This window comes from Pongo pygmaeus, chromosome 3 (assembly GCF_028885625.2).
Source record: "Pongo pygmaeus isolate AG05252 chromosome 3, NHGRI_mPonPyg2-v2.0_pri, whole genome shotgun sequence".
In the NCBI taxonomy this organism is placed as follows: domain Eukaryota; kingdom Metazoa; phylum Chordata; class Mammalia; order Primates; family Hominidae; genus Pongo; species Pongo pygmaeus.
The window spans coordinates 15,085,523-15,106,026 of NC_072376.2; the positions used below are offsets into that span (position 1 = coordinate 15,085,523).

At 42.1% G+C, this 20,504-nt stretch overlaps 1 protein-coding gene across 6 annotated transcripts in view; it reads right to left on the reverse strand.

The window, feature by feature from the left end:
- PROM1 (prominin 1) overlaps positions 1 to 20,504 on the reverse strand; it is a 112,424-nt gene that overhangs the window by 81,836 nt on the left and 10,084 nt on the right. The window contains exon 1 of one of the 6 annotated variants that reach the window (XM_063663525.1): positions 6,383 to 6,419. The exons of the other annotated variants lie outside the window; for them this stretch is intronic. Within the exon in view, the coding sequence (XP_063519595.1) occupies positions 6,383 to 6,404 (22 nt within the window). The 5' untranslated portion in view covers positions 6,405 to 6,419. Of the gene's footprint in view, positions 1 to 6,382; positions 6,420 to 20,504 lie in introns of those variants that run through there. 6 annotated transcript variants of the gene reach the window in all.

A 20,504-nucleotide genomic window follows, 5' to 3' on the forward strand; every position in this document is an offset into this window, starting at 1 on the left:
GCACCTATTGTGTGCCAAGCCCTCTCTGAGCACGGAATGAGTTGATTTTACGCTACAAGATGCTGAATGTGGGGTTTTGGCCACAGGTTGAGTGGGACACGTAAGGCCTCATCAGGATGTGCTTTGTGAGTTCAGACTGTAAAGTCTCTTCCCCTTTGTGCCCAACAGCAGAGCCACTGTGGCTGCCTGGTCAGGTAGTCAAGACCCAGACTGTCTTTGGACACGGAATGGTTTTTCTCCCAGCTGAGCAAACTGGGACCAGGTTTCTGACCCTGGTTTAATAAGCCCGGCATTTTAACAGTCTTCCAATTATTCATCGCAGCTGAGAGCAGAGTCAGACACTCCAAATGAGACTGGGATTTGTAAGAACTCAATAGCCCTCCAAGAAACTTCCTAGAATCCAATACAAACATGACACCTTCTAATTTGCTTTGAATCTCTCCTACATAAAGTTCTATATAATGTCTGAAAACAAAACCCCAAATGACAAGGGAGGGAATGAAATGCCCAAAGGCTACCTTCTTTCAATCTAAACACAAAACAAACCAGCTTCTCTGTTGCATCTATATCTATGCCTGTTGATGAGCTATGGGATTGGAAACCCGCAGCCAGCGTGGAGATGAAAAGGAATGCTTTGTGAGAGCTGAGCCTGAACACTTGTGAACCCCCACTGAGAATGCCAGGCTAAATCAAGCCTCCTTGGCAACTGAAGAAGCACCCAGCCTTTCCGACTGTTTCTACACCTCCACGTCTCCAGCTTTACTCACTGCACTCCCACAGAATCCACAGCCCTGAGCTCTGTTCTGGCCACTCACAAAATCGCCATCAAGTCCTTGGGAAATACTGAAACAAGCAGGTTTCCCCATTTCTATAACATGGTATCAGAATGCTCCCGATACAGCAGAATGCCCCCTAATAAATGGAAAAGAAGCGACAGAACACCACCACTTTACAGCACTATAGTAAACGGTTTATTTTTTTTTATTTTTTGAGACAGAGTCTTACTTGGTCACTCAGGCTGGAGTGCAGTGGTGTGATCTCGGCTCACTGCAGCCTCAACCTCCCTGGGCTCAGGTGATCCTCCCACCTCAGTCTCCCAAGTAGCTGGGACTACAGGTGCACAACACCAACATGCCTGCCTCGTTTCTAGAAACGAGGTTTTATCATGTTGCCTAGGTTGGTGTCGAACTCTGGGGCTCAAGTGATCCGCCCACTTCAGCCTCCCAAAGTGCTGGGATTGCAGGTGTGAGCCACTGAGCCTGGCGGTAAATGATTTATTAAGGCAGGAATAACCTATGAATGCTAAAAGCCCTAGGCAAATGATTGTTGGGGAACAGGATAGTATATGGAAAAATCTGGAAGACACTCTCTTAACCACATTGTTAATTTCACCAACAATGGGACAAATTGACATCATGAGCCTCCTGCTCTGATAACAGTGAGAGGACATGTCATTTATGTAGTACCACAGATGAAATATTTAATTTGAATAAAAACTATAAAAAATTAATGTAAATATTTGAGAAATGTAAATATGAACTGTTTAGGAGACAAAAGTGTCATAATAATGCGAAATGTCCTGCATGTCATATTTGCATGTGGTTATGTAGGAAAATGACCTGAGGTGCATGCTGAAGTATTTCACTGTGTGGCAAAATATTAACAACTGATGAATCCAGGTAGAGAATAAACAGGTGTTCATCTCTACTACTCTTGCAATGTTTTTAAGGTTTGAGGTTATTCAAAATAAAAGTCTGAAATGAAAAAAGTTGTTGGACCTCTTTCTGTTTTTCTCTGCAATCACTTTCCCTTTTCCAAACTCCACTTGCCAGTTAACCAGCTAACTAATTTTCCTCGTTTATCAAGCTCAAAACTTTTTGACTCAGTTTTGGAGAAAAACCACAATGTTTAAGAGTTTCTTTCTCCCTTGTTGTGATTCCAATTCAAGGGAAGGAAAGAAACAGTAAAAAAGATAACCGAGAAAATATGGGCACTAAACTTAATGATGATATTTAAGAGTAAAATAATTAGAATTCTTATTAACTTTGGTAATTTGGTAATGACACTATGGATAGTCAATATTCTTTAGAAATGCACGCTGTGGTGGGAGGGAAAATGACGTTATGTTTGGGTTTGCTTTAAATGCTTCAGCAAAGAAAAATGGAAAGAAAAGACAAGAAAAAGATAAATAAAGCAAACATGATAAAACCAAATAATTTTTTATCTGGGCCACTGGCATATAGGGATTCACTGTATTCTTTCTGGTTTTGAGTAGGTGTGGAATTTTTCATTATAGACAATTTATAAGGCCGGGCACAGTGGCTCACACCTGTAATCCCAGCACTCTGGGAGGCCAACGCTGGTAGATCACTTGAGGTCAGGAGATCGAGACCAGTGTGGCCAACATGATGACTCTACTAAAAATACAAAGTTAGCCAGGTGTGGTGGCGAGCACTTGTCATCCCAGTTACTTGGGAGGCCAAGGCAGGAGAATCGCTTGAACCTGGGAGGTGGAGGTTGCAGTGAGCCAAGATTGTGCCACTGCACTCCAGCCTAGGTGACAGTGCAAGACTCTGTCTCGAACAAAACAAAACAAAATAGTTTATAAGACGTCTTACCTCCCTTGCATTCCATCATCCAGTTCAGATCTCCATCACATCTACCCTACTTTTAATAAAATCACCCACTAATTATTCTTTTGGCCTCTCATCTCTCTTCTACTCCATTCCATTCTATACAGTGCTATCAAGTTAATCAGTCTATCTAACCCCTTTTACGTGGCCTCCATCAATTGTCTTTAAAGCTACCCACAATGTAACCCTACCCTTCCAATTCAAATCAAAGTGAAATCAGGCTTTGGAGTCAGAGTGACCAAACATATATCTTGATTTGCCCAGACAGCCCTGGTTTACATCTGCTGTTCTAGCGTAATCATTACCAGCGCTCTCTTTTATTCTCAAAACGTGCCAGTTTAGATGACAAATATATGGTCACCATAAATCAAGTGATCCTGAGTTCAAATTCCAGGTCAGAAACTTAATGCTGTGTAACTTTAGCAAATTATTTAAATTCCCTGGGCCTTAATTTTCTCATCTGTAAAATGAAGGTAATAATACTCATCATTAAAAAATATGTGTGAAAATCTTAGCAAGATGCCCAATACATATTGAGCAATTAATAGAGTTGCTATAATTATGTCTCCCTTCAAATGAGACCCCTTCAATCCAGCCAGATCCCTGACCTCCCAAAGCATGCCTTGTTCATGCCCCCTCTGAGGTCTGCTGATGCTATTTCCCCACCTATCAAAAGCCTCCCTATAATGGTCAGTACTCAAGTTCCAGGGGGAAAAAAAATCCTCCCTATCTTCAAAGTCAAAATGTGAGGTCCTCAGCTGATTTCCCTCATCACTAAATCCCTGCAACTCATAACTCACTTGTGACATTTAATGATCCACCGGCTTACATGTTCCCTGGACTATTTATTCTATGTAAATACATTTGTCTCCTCCGCTAGAGAGACTGTTCATTCCTTAAAGTAGAAAATGTTCTCTCTGCCACACAAATCCTGTAACCCCTAACCCAGTGCTGTCCACCTGCAGCAATTGCTCAGTAAAACTTGCATGCCCCAAATAAGACATCTAAATGAGACCTAAGAACCTAGGCTTCTCCTAGGCAAGACTATTTTCCTTGGAGAAACAAAATGTGGATTCATAATCACAGTGCCATTCTTGATCAATTATGCTGCTCACGGTGGCTTACATCTACAGTTCCAGCTACTCAGGAGGCTGAGGCAGGAGGATCACTTGTGTGCTGAGATAACCTCCCAGGCAAAAATTCCCCTTGTCCTCTTTCTGGCTTAGTTATCCTACCAGCTCTCATTTGGTGCAGGGTCTTCAATGAGCAGGCTTCTTCCGTCTGGGCCTTCGTGTTCTCATCCACAAAACGGAAGTAGGGAATTGAATAATTATTTCTGATCGGAAGATCTCCCCTAACTCACAGATTCCCTAAAACCAAATAGCCTAATACCAATTCACGGTAAACAGCCTAGGGAAAGGGTTTTCGTCGGAAGAGAGGCTGTCATGGAATCAATAATAAAAAGACTAAGACTCTGCTACATAGCTAGGCAGAGGCATTTCACAGACAAACCCCTTAGAAAGGAAACAGATGTGAAAACGGTCAATCTCGATGGTAATGAGAAATATATATTTTTAAAAATGCAATGTCATAGCCTTTACAATTCCATTTTCTAAATACCCAACACATTACTAGTGGTGGCATAAACATCACAGACCTTCTGGTGGACTGATAATTCTTTCAAAAACTTGGAAATTAATCACATCTTTTGGCTAAGAATGTTCTGGGAAAAGAATCCTAAACGCAAACAAACAAAAACATTTCCTGCATATCTAACCCTAGTAAAAACCTGGAAGTCAAAACAGGGAGGGGTGAGTGAGTCTGCAAGTGACTCCATCCATATTCTCCATTAAGAGTAAGGTGTCTAGCTGGCAGGAGAGTCCAGAGATCTGAGAAGAGAAGAGGACGTGTGCAAGCAGGGGGTTAGGAAAGAGGATTGACTGAGAAACAAGTCAGAGCTGTCAGGAATACGAGCATCCTCGTGGGGGCTGTGGATATTCATTTAAGCGAGTCCAGCTGGCACGGTCGCAATTGTTTCTAGGAGCAGTCGGCCGCTTGGGTGTAGGCCTGAGAAAGTGGAGTAACCAGAAAACGCTGCAACCAGATTTAGGATTCCACAAACAACAACCATCGTGGGAGAGAAGGGCAAGAGGATCTTTATAACACAGGACTGTGGGTGCTCACAAAGGGAAGAGCAGGGGGCCCTGAGAGGGTACACAAGAGTGTATCCGCTCATGCACACAACAATTATGGGGTACTTGCTGCGTTGTGGGCACCGCTCCAGATTCTGGGGCTACTGTATAGAGGAGTGAACAAAATCAATAGTGTTCCCCTCTTCAAGATGTTTAGAGTCTATCAAGTGAGATAAACAAATATTTACTGTAATACCAGAATAAATGCTATAAAGAAAAATGAAGCAAGGTGAGGGGTGTTGGGGTGGAAGATGATCTGTCCCTCTGAGATGACATTTGAGCAAAGGCTGGAAAGAAACAAGCCATGCAAAAAAAAAGAAAGAAAGAAGAAAAAAAAGAAACGAGCCATTCAGAAGAGTTGTCCAGGCAAAGGGAATAGGCAGAGAAGCAAAGGGTCTGAGGCTGAGGAGCGTTTGGCATGTTCCAGGGAGTCGGGTGGCCTAGCTGTCACAGGGGTTTGGGGCTACTACTGCAAGCTGCTGCCCATTCTCTCTGCCCATTAGGAGGCCCTGGCCATGGTCCAGGTGACTGGCAGCCTCAGCTGGGAGAGGGCAGTCCTGGTGGTCAGAAGGGGACGGATTTGAAACACACTCTCACACGAGAACATGTGATTTCCATGCGAGCAAATTAGTCTTCAGGAAGACTGGCCTGCTCCTGTTTTTGCAATACAACACTTAGGAAGCTGTTATTTCTGAAGTCAGGGAGCTATTTACTTGAATTTCAGAAGGAGAGACTCATTTCTTCTCAGTTTTATTTCTATGCACAAGTTATATTTGGAATGGCTCTTTAAAGAAACACAATTCCTCGCCAGGCAGGCATCCGGGTAGTCAGTCATTTATACACATATCTGGCACATAAAACGCAGCATGTCACAATCAATCACCCTTCTGGAAGCCTGCTGTCCAAATCTCATTAGGCTGAGCTTCTGGGTCAGCCAGTTTCCAAGAGGATATAAAAACGTATACAACCTCCTCTTTCCCAGGATGCAGTCAGGTTCGAAGAGAGCCTTCATCTCAATTAGTAAACATGTCCTAATTTCATCAGTGACAGCATCAGATTGAAACATTTCAAATCATAATTCGGGAACTTAGAGATTCCTACATGAAGTAATCAACGCTAAGGAAAAACCATATGTGAATAGTCACATCACCACCTTCTGGCTCCCAGGGTGGACTAAGAAGCTTCTTCTCCACAGGCTTCTTAAACAGAATCTTTGTCTCTCCAGCCATTTTCTGTAAACTAATCACCACTCTCCTTACAAGGCTAAAGAAACTTCTTTCATCCAGGCTGATGGGAAAACAGATCTTCTCTATTTCCCTTCTCTAGTCTTAAATTATCGACTCTTCTTATTTTAATCGCACTCAGAAAGATTAGGATTTTTACTTTTATTTATATCTACCTAGGTTTACAGAGATACATATAGAATTATGATAACATAAATAAGAAGAAAGAAAAAGAAAGAAAAGCAAGCCCGGAGACCTAAGAGGAAACAGGAGCTTCATAGAGTCAGATGCTCTCTGACTGATGGTTCCATCCCCCACAGCATTCATGTCTTACCTGTTTGCTGAACAAGGAACATACGAAGCAAAAGGTACAGCAGAGTCCTATACCTGTGGCGAAGAGTGATTCACTGTTTCAAAACTTCCCAGTAGCAGCCACCTGAAACTGTCCAGGCCAATTGTTCAGGAAAAAAAAGACTAGAAAGAAGGTTTTTTTCCAAGGGCTCTCACAAAGAGGAAACTGGGACATAATCAACAAATGCCTCAACAACTGTAATGGAAGGAACAGGTTTCATCGTGCAGTTCCAGAAAACAATGAGGAGACAGTGAAGGGGCCTTATGAATCGCTCTAGGCACGCGGCTCACAGCTCAGGACAAAGCCCAGTGGACTTCAGAACACAACCACTGAAAGCTTTAACATTTTTTACTGAACTAACTATAACAACTCATACTTTTTAAAAAAATCACTGCTTTTCAAAAAGATAAAATTCATTCAATATTATTAGCCACATGAGTAAAGAGGGGAATCAAAACTCAAATGATAAACTATTAGAAATAAAAAATGATGCCAACGCAGGTGGCTCACCTGAGGTCAGGAGTTCAAGACCAGCCTGGACAACATGGTAAAACCCCATCTCTACAAAAATACAAAAATCAGCCAGGCGTGGTGGTGCATGCCTGTAATCCCAGCTACTGAGGAGGCTGAGGCAGGAGAATTGCTTGAACCCGGGAGGCAGAGGTTGCAGCGAGCCAAGATCGCGCCACTGCAGTCTAGCCTAGGCGACAGAATGAGACTCCATCTCAGGGAAAAAAAAAAAAAATGAGAACACCGCATTTAAAAACTTACAGGAGGAAGCCAAAACTGTCCTCAGGAGTAATTTTACAGACTTAAATGCATTTATTAGAAAATAAGCATAAAAATAAAATAATTTACCTCAAAAGGCTAAAAAAAAAGTAAATAAGCTTCCAAAAATAGAAGAATTACTAAAAATAAACTAAACAAAACAAAGATAATTTTTCAGTTAAAAGGCACATTAGAAGGCAATAAAGCCCAGCTCTTAACTCTGGAGCCTAGTCATGTTGCAGCAGGGAAGACACACCTGGAAAACAAGCAGTACAATATCCAAAAAGGTACCTTGGGAACGGGCTAAAATCCACTGAGTAATACCTGGACAGAACCTTTATATCAAATGTTCAAAATCACTCCACTTGTTTTTCCTTTCTAGACATCTAGGAAGTACTGGAACTTACACAGCATTTTCCATGGAATGCATTGTTCAACCCCCCAAATGTATTATGTAATAGCCTAGTCTAAGAGGATAATGAAAAAAACAAGATTCTGAAATCAGCCAGATATGAGTTCAAATTCCTGCTCTGCCCACTCACAAGCTATGTGACCCTTGGCTAAGTGAGTTACCCTCTCTGAGCCTCCATTTCCATGTACATAAAATAGAAACGATGTCCACCCCACAAGACAGTAGACAAAATTCAGTGAGCTGTTTCTGCATTTTTCTGATATATAAGTAAACTGGTTCAACACTTATGGAGTGCCATTAGGTGATATCTATCAAAAGTGCAAACTGGCCAGGCTCAGAAGCTCACATCTATAATCCCAGCACTTTGGGAGGCCAAGGCAGAAGGATGGCTTGAGCCCAGGAGTTCAAGACCAGCCTGGGCAACATGAGGAGATCCCATCTCTATAAAAAATAAAAAAATTAGTCGGGTGGGGTGGTGCATGCCTGTGTTCCAGCTACTGGGGAGGCCAAGGTGGGAGGATCGCTTAAGCCCAGGAGGTGGAGGCTGCAGTGAGCTACGACTGTGTCACTGCAGTCCAGCCTCAGTGAAAAGTCACTCAGTACAAATTCATGAAATTGTAAACTGACCTGGCAATTCTATTTCTAGGAATTTACCCCATATATATACTTGCATATTTGTGAAATAACTAAAATAATTTATAACAATGTATATAACAGCAAAATGGTTGAAATTAATTGACAAATAACAAACTACCTCACAGCAATTTAAAAAATGGTAGTAAGACTGTTAGGGGTAGATCTAAAAAAATAAGGATGAGTGGGCTGTTAATGTGCTAATATAAAATAATAATCAAGCTGTATGTTTAAAAAGAAAGCAAGGTGCCAAGTAATATATACAGTATCTTTTCACCGATGGAGACAAGACCATATACACATGTTGGCTTCTACATGCATAAAACAGGTCTGAAGAGACAGACACACACAAACACTGATAACAACGGTTGCCTCTAAAGGGAGGCGGGTGGCTGAGAATCAGGAATAGGACCGAAGCTTCACACTGCATAGCCTTTTGTACTTTTGAATTTTCAATCATATAAATAGGTTATCCCTGCATTTTTTTTCCAAATTAAAGAGAAACACATGACTAGAATTATCTACCAGATATATTAAGTTTGAAAAGCAAGGGGCAGAGGAGCATGTCAAATAATTCCTTTCTTTCTTTTTTTTTTTTTTCCTTTGGGATAGGGTCTCACTCTGTTGCCCAGGCCAAAGTGCAGTGGTGCAATCTCAGCTCGCCGCAACCTCCACCTACCTCCTGGGCTCAAGCAGTCCTCCCACTTCAGCCTCCCAAGTAGCTGAGACTACAGGCGTGTGCTACCATATCCGGCTAACTTTTGCATTTTTTTGTAGAGATGGGGTTTCGCCATGTTGCCCAGCTGGTCTCAAACTTCTGGGCTCTCAAACAATTCCTTTTGAAAAAAAAATGTGTGTGTGTGTGCCTGTGTGTCTAAAACATTTTGTGGATGTTTATTTCCCAGAGACTAAAACAGGGCCTGGCACTCAATAAGCATCTACCAAATGAATGAATGAATGAATGGTTGCATACAAAACTTGGTGATCATTAATTACCTCTGGAGAGTGAAGTGGGGTTATTTTACTTTTCCTTTTTCATCCTTTAAGTGATATTTGCATTTTTCCCAACATATATATACACATTGTTTTAAAATTTAGAATAAACTTAGTTTGAAATTATTTTAGCAAATATTGAACACGAAAGCAACATATATAATTGAGTCCATTCGATGATTCGAATTTAATTCAACACTATGTCTTCTCATTTCGGGTATCCCCAGGAGTCCTTGTCACCTTTGGTCTGCAACACACAAAGTGCTCCTCACATCACAGTTGTCCCTTGCCCCTGAGCTCTTCGCAGATATTTAATTACTATTAAATAGTTACTATTAAGCTGGGGACTCCTGTTGGCTTAAGTGTTATAAACTTGAATTTTCCCACGGAAGTAACAAGCAGTTATCTTGGAAATAAATTGTTAAGTCCCTGAAATAGAAATAGCCATCACAAAACCCAGGCACTTTGAATTCTACAGGAAAAATGGAGCCACCCACTGGAACTCACCCAGAGACTTAAATGAATCATTAGAATTTTAAGAAAGGAGAGATGCATTATCAGCTGACTACAGAGAAACAACAATAACAGAATGTCAACCCTGAGAGTAAGGACTTCTTCAGCTGAATACTATGTGATCTAGCTGTAGAACAATAGGAAGAATCATGTGTACTATTTAAGCTATTTCATTTTTTCCTTTTCAGCACATAGAGTTGAATCTTCATGATTAAATAGATAATGTGATTCAAATGTATGCATAGAGAATAGAATATGTAGAATAGAGACCCCAGGAGCTATAAAGCCCACTTTCTCAGCTGACCAGATGACATGGACATCAGTTCCATCCCTCAGAACACATGGCTGTGCTCTGTCCCTCCCTGTGAGGTGACCACTCTGTCGGGTGCTCTTGGCCCTCTGCGAATACCAGCTCATTTATCCACTTACAGGGTGAATTAGTTTTCTGGTGCTGTTGTAACAAAGTACCACAACGGAGTGGTAATGTATTGTCTCCATAGTTCTGGAGGCTAGAAATCCAAGATCGAGGTGTCAACAGGGCCATGGTCCCTCTGAAGCCTCTAAAGAAGGATCTGTTAGAGATCTCTCCTGGCTTCTGGTGGTTCCTTGAGTTGTAGCAGTGTGATCATCCCTTGGCATTCTCCCTGTGGGTGTGTGTTTACAAATTTCCCTTTTAAAAAGACACCAGTCATATTGGATTAAGGACCCAGCCTACCCCAGTATGACCTAAAAGTAACTAATTTCATCTGCAACAACCCTGTTTCCAAATAAGGTCACATCCTGAGGTACTTTGGGTTAGGATTTCCACATAATTTTCGGGGCACACAATTCAACCCATAACATTGGGTTTGCTCCCAGCCCCTTTCTGTATAATAAGCACAATTGTTAATGAACAATAAATAAACACTACACAAACTAAAGAAGCATGAACATAAAGAGAAAGAGCATTAAAAATCTAAGTCAAATGTTCTATAAAGACTTATCAACCTAAGTCATTTGAATGAAAATACATGTGAGTAAATTTTAAAAGTCTGGGGAGAAAAACAACAAACTAAAAATCTAGAACTCTGAACTCTTAAGTGTTTTAGTTTTTGCTATACTTCAAAGAAACCAAAACAAAGAAACCACAAATTACAAAGGATGCATTTTGAGTATGATTTATATGAGAAACATTAAATTTGAAACTTCTAACAATTAATGCCTAACAAAAACAAATTTTAAGCCTTGGCTGTACATCAAAAGATTGGTGAATGTTTTAAGTTCTTTGCTTAAAAAACTTTCTTAATTTAGGCAACACCCTATTAGGAACAGACATGGAAAGATGCCCGTGATATAATGTTAAGTAAAAAGTTTAAGTTACAAAATATGCAAAGTATCCCCTCTTTTCCCCTAAAAGTTGCAATATATTTGAAAGCATGTTTGTGAATGATTTTGAAAGAATTGGGCCCATTATGAATGAATAAATCTAGACAGTGATCATCATCGCTGCCAACGTCACAAAAGATACAACCAGAAATTATCCATCTCCTGATGTAAATGTACGACACTATCTATAAAGGTGTTTTTCCCCCAAAATGAACCTGAATCTGATCTCTGTAAGTACTAGTTTACAGGAAATGCAGAAGACAGAGGAACATGATAAAGAACACCATAAAGGTGCAACTGGCAAAATGCAGCCTAAGGGAAATACTGTAGGAAAAGTAACCTGGTTCTTCAACAAATAAATTGCAAGAGGGAAAAAGACATAAAGGTGCACCTTATAAATCAAAAATAGATGTAAGGAGGCTGGGTGCATTGGCTCATGACTATAATCCCCCACTCTGGGAGGCCGAGGCAGGGGATCACTTGAGGTCAGGAGTTCGAGACCAGCCTGGCCAACATAGTGAAACCCTGCTTCTACCAAAAATACAAAAATTAGCCAGGCCTGGTGGCACATGCCTGTAGTCCCAGCTACTCGGGAGGCTGAAGCAGGAGAATTGCTTGAACCTGGGAGGCAGAGGTTGCACTAAGTCCACATCTCGCCACTGCATCCCAGCCTGGGTGACAGAGTGGGACTCCATTTCAAAAAAAATAATAATAATAAATAGATGTAAGGAGATATATCAACCAATTGCAATGTATGGACATTATTTATATCCTGATTCAAACAAAAAAACTTTTAAAAATGCATCTATGAGAAAACCAATAAAACTGAAGATTTCCTGAATGTTTGATTATAATGAAGATATACTGTTAACTTCCACAGCATGATAATAGTATTGTTCTTATTTTTGGAGACGCATACTGAAATACTTACAGATGAAATGACAGAACAACTGGGATTTCCTTCGAAGTAAAAGAAGGGGGTAGGAGGAGTGAATAGAGGTAGAACCAGAGTAACACTGATAATGAGCTGAAAGTTGTTGGAGCTGAGTGATGGATAAATAAGGACTCATTAGACTTTCCTCCTACTTTTATACATATTTGAAATTCTCCATAATAATGTTTTTAAAAAATTTGCTTGGCATATGCACTTGGGAAAACTTTTTGGCAGTATTACTAGAGATGAAAAAAATGCATACCCCATCGTGCAGCAATTCATTCCTAGATATATGCCCAGCAGAAATGTGTACATATAGTCACTAAAACACATAGGAAAAATCTTCATAGCAGGACTAAGCATAATGGCCCCAACCAAAAACCTCTCAAATGCCAATGCAGTAGGGGGATCAACAAACAATGGTATATTCACATAATAGAATAGTATACAACAATGAGAATGAAGATTTACGACTACACATAACAATATGGATAAATTTCACAAAATGTTCAGCAAAAGAAGCCAGAAACCAAAGAGTATATATTGTGTGATCCCACCAGGAATAATTAATCTATACTACGGAAAGTCAGGTGGGCGTTACCCTTGGGAGAAAGCAGGAGACAGTGCCCAGGTAACAGGAGGCAGTTCTTCCATGGGATGGTTCTTTTTCACGATCTGAGTACTAATTACACAGATGTGATTTGTGAAAAGTCATCAAGTTGTAAGCTTACGTGTACTTTTTCTGTATGCATATTATACTTTAACACTAATATTTTAAATATTTTTTAAATTAAAAAAACAGAAAATTAGCACTTTGGGAGGCCAAGGGGGGCAGATCACCTGAGGTCAGGAGTTCGAGACCAGCCTGGCCAACATGGTGAAACCCTGTCTCTACTAAAAATACAAAAATTATCCGGGCGTGGTGGCGGGTGCCTGTAATCCCTGCTGTTCTGGAGGCAGAGGCAAGAGAATCACTTGAACCTGGGAGGCAGAGGTTGCAGTGAGCTGAGACTATGCCACTGCACTCCAGCCTGGGCGACAAGAGAGAAACTCCATCTCAAAAAAAAAAAAAAAAAAAAGAAAGGAAAAGAAAATTCTGATTTAGTTAAGTGTGGGATGGGTCCCAAGAACCTGCATTTATAAAAAGCTCCTTGGTGATGCTGATGCTGTTGGCACCAAAGGCCACACTTTGAATAAGACTGAGCTAAGCCACTAGTGTCCAAATACACACAAGAATTTCCAGAAACAAACTCAGTGGCCAATCCATGCTCCCCATGGCCTCCTTCATGTTGCTTTGGCAGCGTTAGAGGTTTTCTTCTGAATGATGCTCAATCTCCACTGCCTGCAGCACCCTGACGGCATGACATTCCAGAGCCTGCATGCCATATGCCTCCAAGCTACTCCCCAGCCCATGTCCTCACAACCTTCCAGACACGCAGGGAACCAGCCTCACTGCTCCCCAGGCCATGTCCTGTGAGCCCGTCTCAACTTGCATCATTCAGGCCTCAGTTCCCTCCACCTGGAATGTTCTCTATGTCTTGAACTCTTCCACATACTCATAGCTTAGTTTGAACGCTACTTCCTCCGGGAAGCCTTCTCTGATTGCCCCCACCATGACCAATCCCTCCTCTAGACAGCTGTGAACACTATTCATACCTCATAGTAAGCACAGACCAGCCTGCCCTGTGCCACAGCTGATTGTTTTGGTGGAGGTCTCCTCAGCTGAATGTCAGCTTTTTGAGAGCAAGGGAACGCAGTCAACACCATCTGCCAAACAGCGTCAGGCTTGGTGCCCAGTAGATACTTGCTACACATCTGCAGAAGTGAAATAAGCACTTGGAATCAGACAGTCAGGTTTCAATCTGATTCTGTCTTTCTCAAGAAATATGACCGTGGGTGCATTGCTTAGTATCTCTGAGCAGCACAAGGTTACTTGGAAAACGAAATAAGAATATAGCAGGAGTAGCAGGCTGAATGGTGTTCCCCAAAATGACAGATCCAAGTCCTAACCCCAAGACCTGTGAACATGACTTTACCTGGAAAAAACTTATTTGCAGACATAATTAAGTATATTGAGATGAGATCATCCTGGACTTGGGGTATGTCCTAAATCCAGTGCCAGGTGTCCTTAGAAAGGAAGAGACTCAGAGATGGTCCTGTGAAGACAGGCAGAGATGAGAGTGATCCTGGCCAGGCCAAGGAAACACCTGGAGCCATCAGAAGCTAGAAGAGGCAAGGAAGATTGTCCTCCAGGGCCTTCAGATGGAGCGTGGCCCTGCCCACACCTAGATTTTAGACTTCCTGCCTACAGAACCACAAAAGAATACACTTCTGTCATTTTAAGCTACCTGGTTCGTGATAATGTGTTATAGTTGCCCTAGGAAACCAATAAAGCGAAGGTCAAATAAATACTTCTTTTTTTGTCCATGTCATCACCAAGACCTGAGATTAATTTCAAAGCTTTTAATAAATATGGATTTTATACATTCATATTTTGACAAACACATATATAACACTTAGTATCTACCAAGCGCTATTCTAAATGCTTTATAAATGTAATTTACCTAAACAAATATTAAGATGACCTGAAAAGCAGGTACTATTATTATCATTTCCACTTTAGAGAGGGAAAACTAACGAATAGAGATTATTAAGTAACTTGTGCAATGCAGAGCTAGTGGATGTCAGAGTTGGGATTCAAATCCAGGCAGTGACTCCAGGGCCACTGAGTATGGGGCTCCTTTCAGAATCTTGATCCCAGGCACAGGCCATCTGTTCCATCTCTCCTGGAAAAGTCATCCTGCTCTAGGATCTGATCTGGCACCACCCTGCAGACCACACTTTCCCGCCACTTCTCTAAGGGTAAATCTCAAGACTTCATTTCTGCTCAAGCCCAGTGGACAAATGCTATTTAATACCATGGTGGCTTCATGCAGCAGCTGCTGGGTGGCCTCTCTGTATTTACATTCACGCTTCATCTCCCCTTTCCTGCACGTATTGAAGGCCTCCTGAAAGGATGTCATCGCTGAAGATCAGCAGAGCAGGAAGCTTTTCTTCTGGTGTCTTTTGCCGGACATTTCCCAGCTGTGCATAGCCTGCCTCGATTATTTATGTAGGGCAAGATAGGACCCTATTTCAGAGGGACTTTGTAGGCTAGATAATAGGCTAAAAGTCTACAGGACGAGTTTTTCAGTTTGGTTACAAAAGGCTGTCCTATGAAAGTGAAGACACACAAGGAAGATTAGGAGTATCTATTATAATCTGCAGACACGTCACCTCCCACTCAAACCCACCCACTCACAGGTCACTGGGGACGTCAAATGAAATCTGTACAACAGATCTCTTCCTCCATGGAGGCAACAGGGTGCAGCACGGAGGGAAGAGCCTACGCTTGGAGGGCACAGGGTCCCAGGTCTAACCCTGGCTGGGCCTCTTAGTCATCAGGATGTGTGGTCCCTAAACACTCCTTAGCCTCTGAGTCTCACTTTCCTCATCAGCGAAAGCAAAGTGGCAATTATGACTTGCCTCTGAAGCCTGCCTGGATTCAAACCCTGCCTCTGCCACTGACCAGCTGTAGCACCCGGGGCAAGTTATTTGATCTCTGAGCCTCGACTTCCTCTTATGTAAAATGAGATAACAGCACTTAGCTCCTGGTGCTGTTGACTCGCCTAAATCCCTGAAAGCGGGCACACGGGGGTGCTTGCCATTCTGACTGTTAGGATGGCAGCTGTAGGTTGCCCAGCAGAGTGACTGACATGGAGGAGGAAGGATCAATAGATATCAGTTCTCTCCTCTGTGTGTGACCTAATTTGTGGCTAGGTCCATTGCCAGCATGAGTCACACGTTCTAAAGGCGACAATGCTGGCTTTGTCTGAATTAAGTAAGGACACGCAGATGTTGGAGCCTGATTCTACATGGACATGGGCATAGACACGTCGATTTGGCTATTTGCTCAGCCGCGCCTTTCCTGGGTACCGCTTCTCTCTGCCTCAGAGGCCATGGTGACAGTGAGGGCCCACAGCAGCCAGGCTCACACAGACGACCCCGGCCACGTGACTCAGTGGCTCCACGGTTTATGATTGGTTCGGGTGAGCCAGAAGCCCTCCATGGGAATTGAGAATTGGGATAGAAAAAGAAAGAACTCCCAGCCACTCTCCAAGAAGCTGGCCTGAAACCTATGATGCTGACAAGCTGGTTCTCCACCATGAGGACTGCAGGGGTGCAGGAAGCCAGAGGGAGAGGGTAGGGGAGGAGGCACAGAGTAGATGTGCAGAGAAGCCAAGATGGGAGGCAGAGAGAATCCAAGTGAGGTCTGGTCCCTGGTGGCTCATATGTCACTGAGTGCCCTGAGACAACCCGGAGTCCTGATGAGAAACTCCATGTTTTTGGTTACCTCGGCTATGTTAAATAAAAATGATAGGAGGCCACTGTTCAGGACTAAGCTCCTGTACTAGGCCCCAACAGAGCAGAATAAAAATCAAAATGGAGTCACCCATGCTAAAGTTCCACGTTACCAAATGGAAACTGAGTTGTTATCTGGCTTTCCAAGAAATCAGGAGAGACAGATAGCAGCCTATTTCCCAAACAAGCCAGTTGCTATTGGCATGATAATGAAGCTCCCTCCATTTCAATCCTTAACCTGAAGTCACTTGATGTAACCAGTTATTTCTCTATTGCTCTGTCTCCATGTCCCTGTCTTACAAGGAAAGTAACTTTGAAGTGACCAATTCACTTTGTGTTCTTTGTTTCTGCTTTCTTCAGCCCTCTTTCTGAATATTAAGCTAGGCTCTGGGGACTCACTGCAACATTTATTCAATTTTATGGAATAAAGTGTTGCTCGATTCTAGAATTGCAAATATAGCCAGTTGAGATCTTTCAACTAAATTTGTTATAATTTTGTCCTTACAGCTAATAGGATTCTGTTACCTGTAATGGAGGGAGCTCTTATACTCACTATAACATCCCAATGGCCTCTCAAATTCCACGGAAACAAGGCTTAACTCTCCAACTTCCCCACTTCTACCAACTCACCCAACTCTACTCCCACACACACCAAATCCCATAAGCAAAGCAGAATCACCTAAAAGGTTTTTACAAATAGGCCAACCATCCTAAAATCTAAATTTAAAAACATACCAATGCTGGGCATGGTGGCTCACGCCTGTAATCCTAGCACTTTGGGAGGCCAAGGCATGCAGATCACCTGAGGTTAGGAGTTCGAGACCAGCCTAGCCAACATGGCAAAACTCCATCTCAACTAAAAATACAAAAATTAGCTAAGTGTGGTGGCGCATGCCTGTAATCCCAGCTACTCGGGAGGCTGAGGCAGGAGAATCACTTGAACCCGGGAGGAAGAGGTTGCAGTGAGCCGAGATCGTGCCACTGCACTCCAGTATGAGCAACAAAGCAAGACTCTGCCTCGAAAAAAACAAAAAACAAAAACCAAAACAAAACAGGGCAGAGAATAATTTTAGAGAATTTATAGGAAACTAACAACAGAGGAGATGTATTTCCTTGTTTGTTCCATTAGAATAGCTCAGATCTGGGTCAGAACTTATGCCAAGTTCATCACGGCCACATAAAATTGGAAGTGGCACTACTCATCATCCACATCAGACAATCTTTTACAATGCACACTTTTAACGTGCAAAAATTACTATTTTCCATACTAACCCATGGTCATTTTAAAAGCATCATAGCAAAATAAAAGAAAAATACACACAAGGCAGCTGTGTTTTATAGGAGATAAAACTAGTCCTAGAGATGGGAGTTTCTCAATATGCCACAAGCTAGTGTGTGCCTTGAACATGTAATCTCTTTCTGACTTAGTTTTCCAATCTGTCGAGGAGAATGTAAGAAATAATATCACCACCTACCACCATCATCTACCTTCCAAAGTTATTGGAAGTATTCAGGGAAAAACTTTAGACAAATTAGATTTAATAGCATTTAACTGAGCAAAGAATGATTCATGAATCAGGCAGCCCTCGGAATCAGAATACATTCAGAACGACTCTGGGTCATATAACATTTATGGACAGAAAAAGGAAAGTGATATGCAGAAAACAGAACTGAGGTACAGGAACAACTAGATGGGATACAGCTGGGTGTTTGCTTTATTTGAACAGGATTTGAACTAGTGGCCACCTGCAACTGGCTGAAACTCAGCTAATGTGATTGGGTGAGACTCAGCTACTTGTTAAAAGAGTAGGTCGCAAGTCTGTTCACACATGCATTTAGGTCACAGTTTACTATGTATGGAGAAACATTTAGGCCAAACTTAAAATATGTAAGGAGGCAGCTTTAGGCTACACTTAATTTTTTAACAATTTCTCCCCTTTAGATCAATCTCTCAAGATTGAGAGGTTGGTAAATCTGGCAATTTTGAGAGGCTGACCAAAACTTTAGGCATTGAAGTCACTCTGTCTCCATCGTTAACAGACCCATTTCATCTCAAATCCCACTGGAAAACAGCAGAACGGTGGGTTTTGTAAGGTGGAAACAAGGACGCAGAAATAGAAAAAAAAAACCTGACTGATTATTTCAGGTTACTTGTTTTTCAGTGGAATTTAGAGCAGAGGAGACTTCATTATTATGATGCAATCTCCTGTTTTCAAGAGTTTAAAAAAAAATTTGGTCTGTTTTGGGATCTCTCTGCTTCCTTAAAGTTTCAGTTTGATTACATCGCAGTTAGCATGATTGCGTCCATTTTGGTTTGGACTGGTCTGTTGGGGCCAGTCTAGAACAAAGACCTCCCATGATTTTGTTTAACAAAAGAATCAAATGAGCAAACACTTAGCAAAGTAAGTCTTACAGCAGATACTGAGAACTGCAGAAAAGAACAAAGAAACCGAGAAAAACAAGAGCCTGTCACGTCCTGAATGTCTGTGTCCCCTGACATTTCTGTGTTGAAGCCCTAACCGCTGACATGATGGTGTTTGGAGGTGGGGATTCCGGAAGAGGTAATTAGGTTTAAATTAGGTCATAAGGGTGAGACCCTCATGATGGAATTAGTGCCTGATGGGATTAGAGAAAGAGAAGATCTCTTTTCACCCTCTCTCCAGGAGCCTGCACCCAGGAAAGAGCATGTGAGCACACAGCGAGAAGGTGGCTGTTTACAAGCCAGAAAGTGAGCCCTCCCTGGACAGCAAATCTGCCAGCACCTTGATCTTAGACATCCCAGCCTCCAGCACTCTGAGAAATAAATGCCTGTCGTTTAAGTCACCTAGTCTATGGTATTATTCCAAGAAACTGAATGGAGTAGGACACTCATATTGGAACCATGGTCTCCTACATGACCTAGACATGCCCTACTCTCTACCTGGAACACCCTGTCCCTAACTTCCTCTGATCACCCTGCCACCAATATCCTTTCAGGTTTGAATGAATGAACAAGAGACTCTTCTCAAAGGTAAGGCACAGCTCTCTTCTTAATGAGCCTAAGCCCCCTGTGTAGAGTATTCCTTTTGCAGCTTCAGGCCAGGGCAAGCATTTATGAAATACCCACAGCAGGTTCTAGAATACGTTCTGCCATGTCAACACAGGGGTGGTTACCCGTGTTCCTTGTCTAATTTAAACTAATCTCTTCTGCCCAGGAAGTAAGGCTTTGTCTCAAGTCCCAGCTGAATAAGACCTTTCCATTTTATGTTTATTAAGCTGGGACTTGAGACAAAGCCTTACTTCCTGGGGATACAAGAAGGGTTTCTCTTAGAGTTTCAAATGCAAAATTTGGCAAACCAATTGATCGGACACAGAATATAAAAGTGAAAAACTTTCCAGTCAGATGGTAAGAAAAGAGGAAGCCCAGGCTCCAGGGCTGTCCCCATCTCTTCTATTCCTTGACCTGTACTGGAACTTTGCATTCAAAGCACCACTACTCTTGAAATCACCTTTGCAAAAATTATAACTGAGAAAATTATTACAGTGAAAGAGATCTGACCTAACCAACTCCATCTTGCTTCTAACCTCCAACCTATCCTTATTCATTCCTGGGCATAGGCCCAACTAACTTTGGGAAGAACTTAGTTTATAGTTTAACTTTGAAACAAAGACAGTAACAGACCTTTCCCAAGACAAACCCCTTCTTGCTGGGTGACTACCCTGCTCTTGCAGGACTAAAAAATTAGCCACAAGATTAGAAATTAAGGTTTAGGAGTTATACAGCTAGAGGTCACAAAGTTCTAAACCTCCCAGTTGCTCCTAGGGACAACATCACTGTTGTAAAGCCTAAAATCAGTGCTCGAGATACTTTGCAGATACTTTGCGGAGTACTTTGCAGACCCTGTGTTTTGAGGCATCAGCTGATGCCACCCAGATAGATAAACTGGCTCATCTGGTCTTGTGGCCCCCACCCAGGAACTGACAGTGCAAGAGGACAGCTTCTATTCCCTATGATTTTATCTTCTACCTGACCAATCAGCACTCCCCACTTTCTAATCCCCTACCCACCAAATTATACTTAAAAACCCCAATCCCTGAATTTTGGT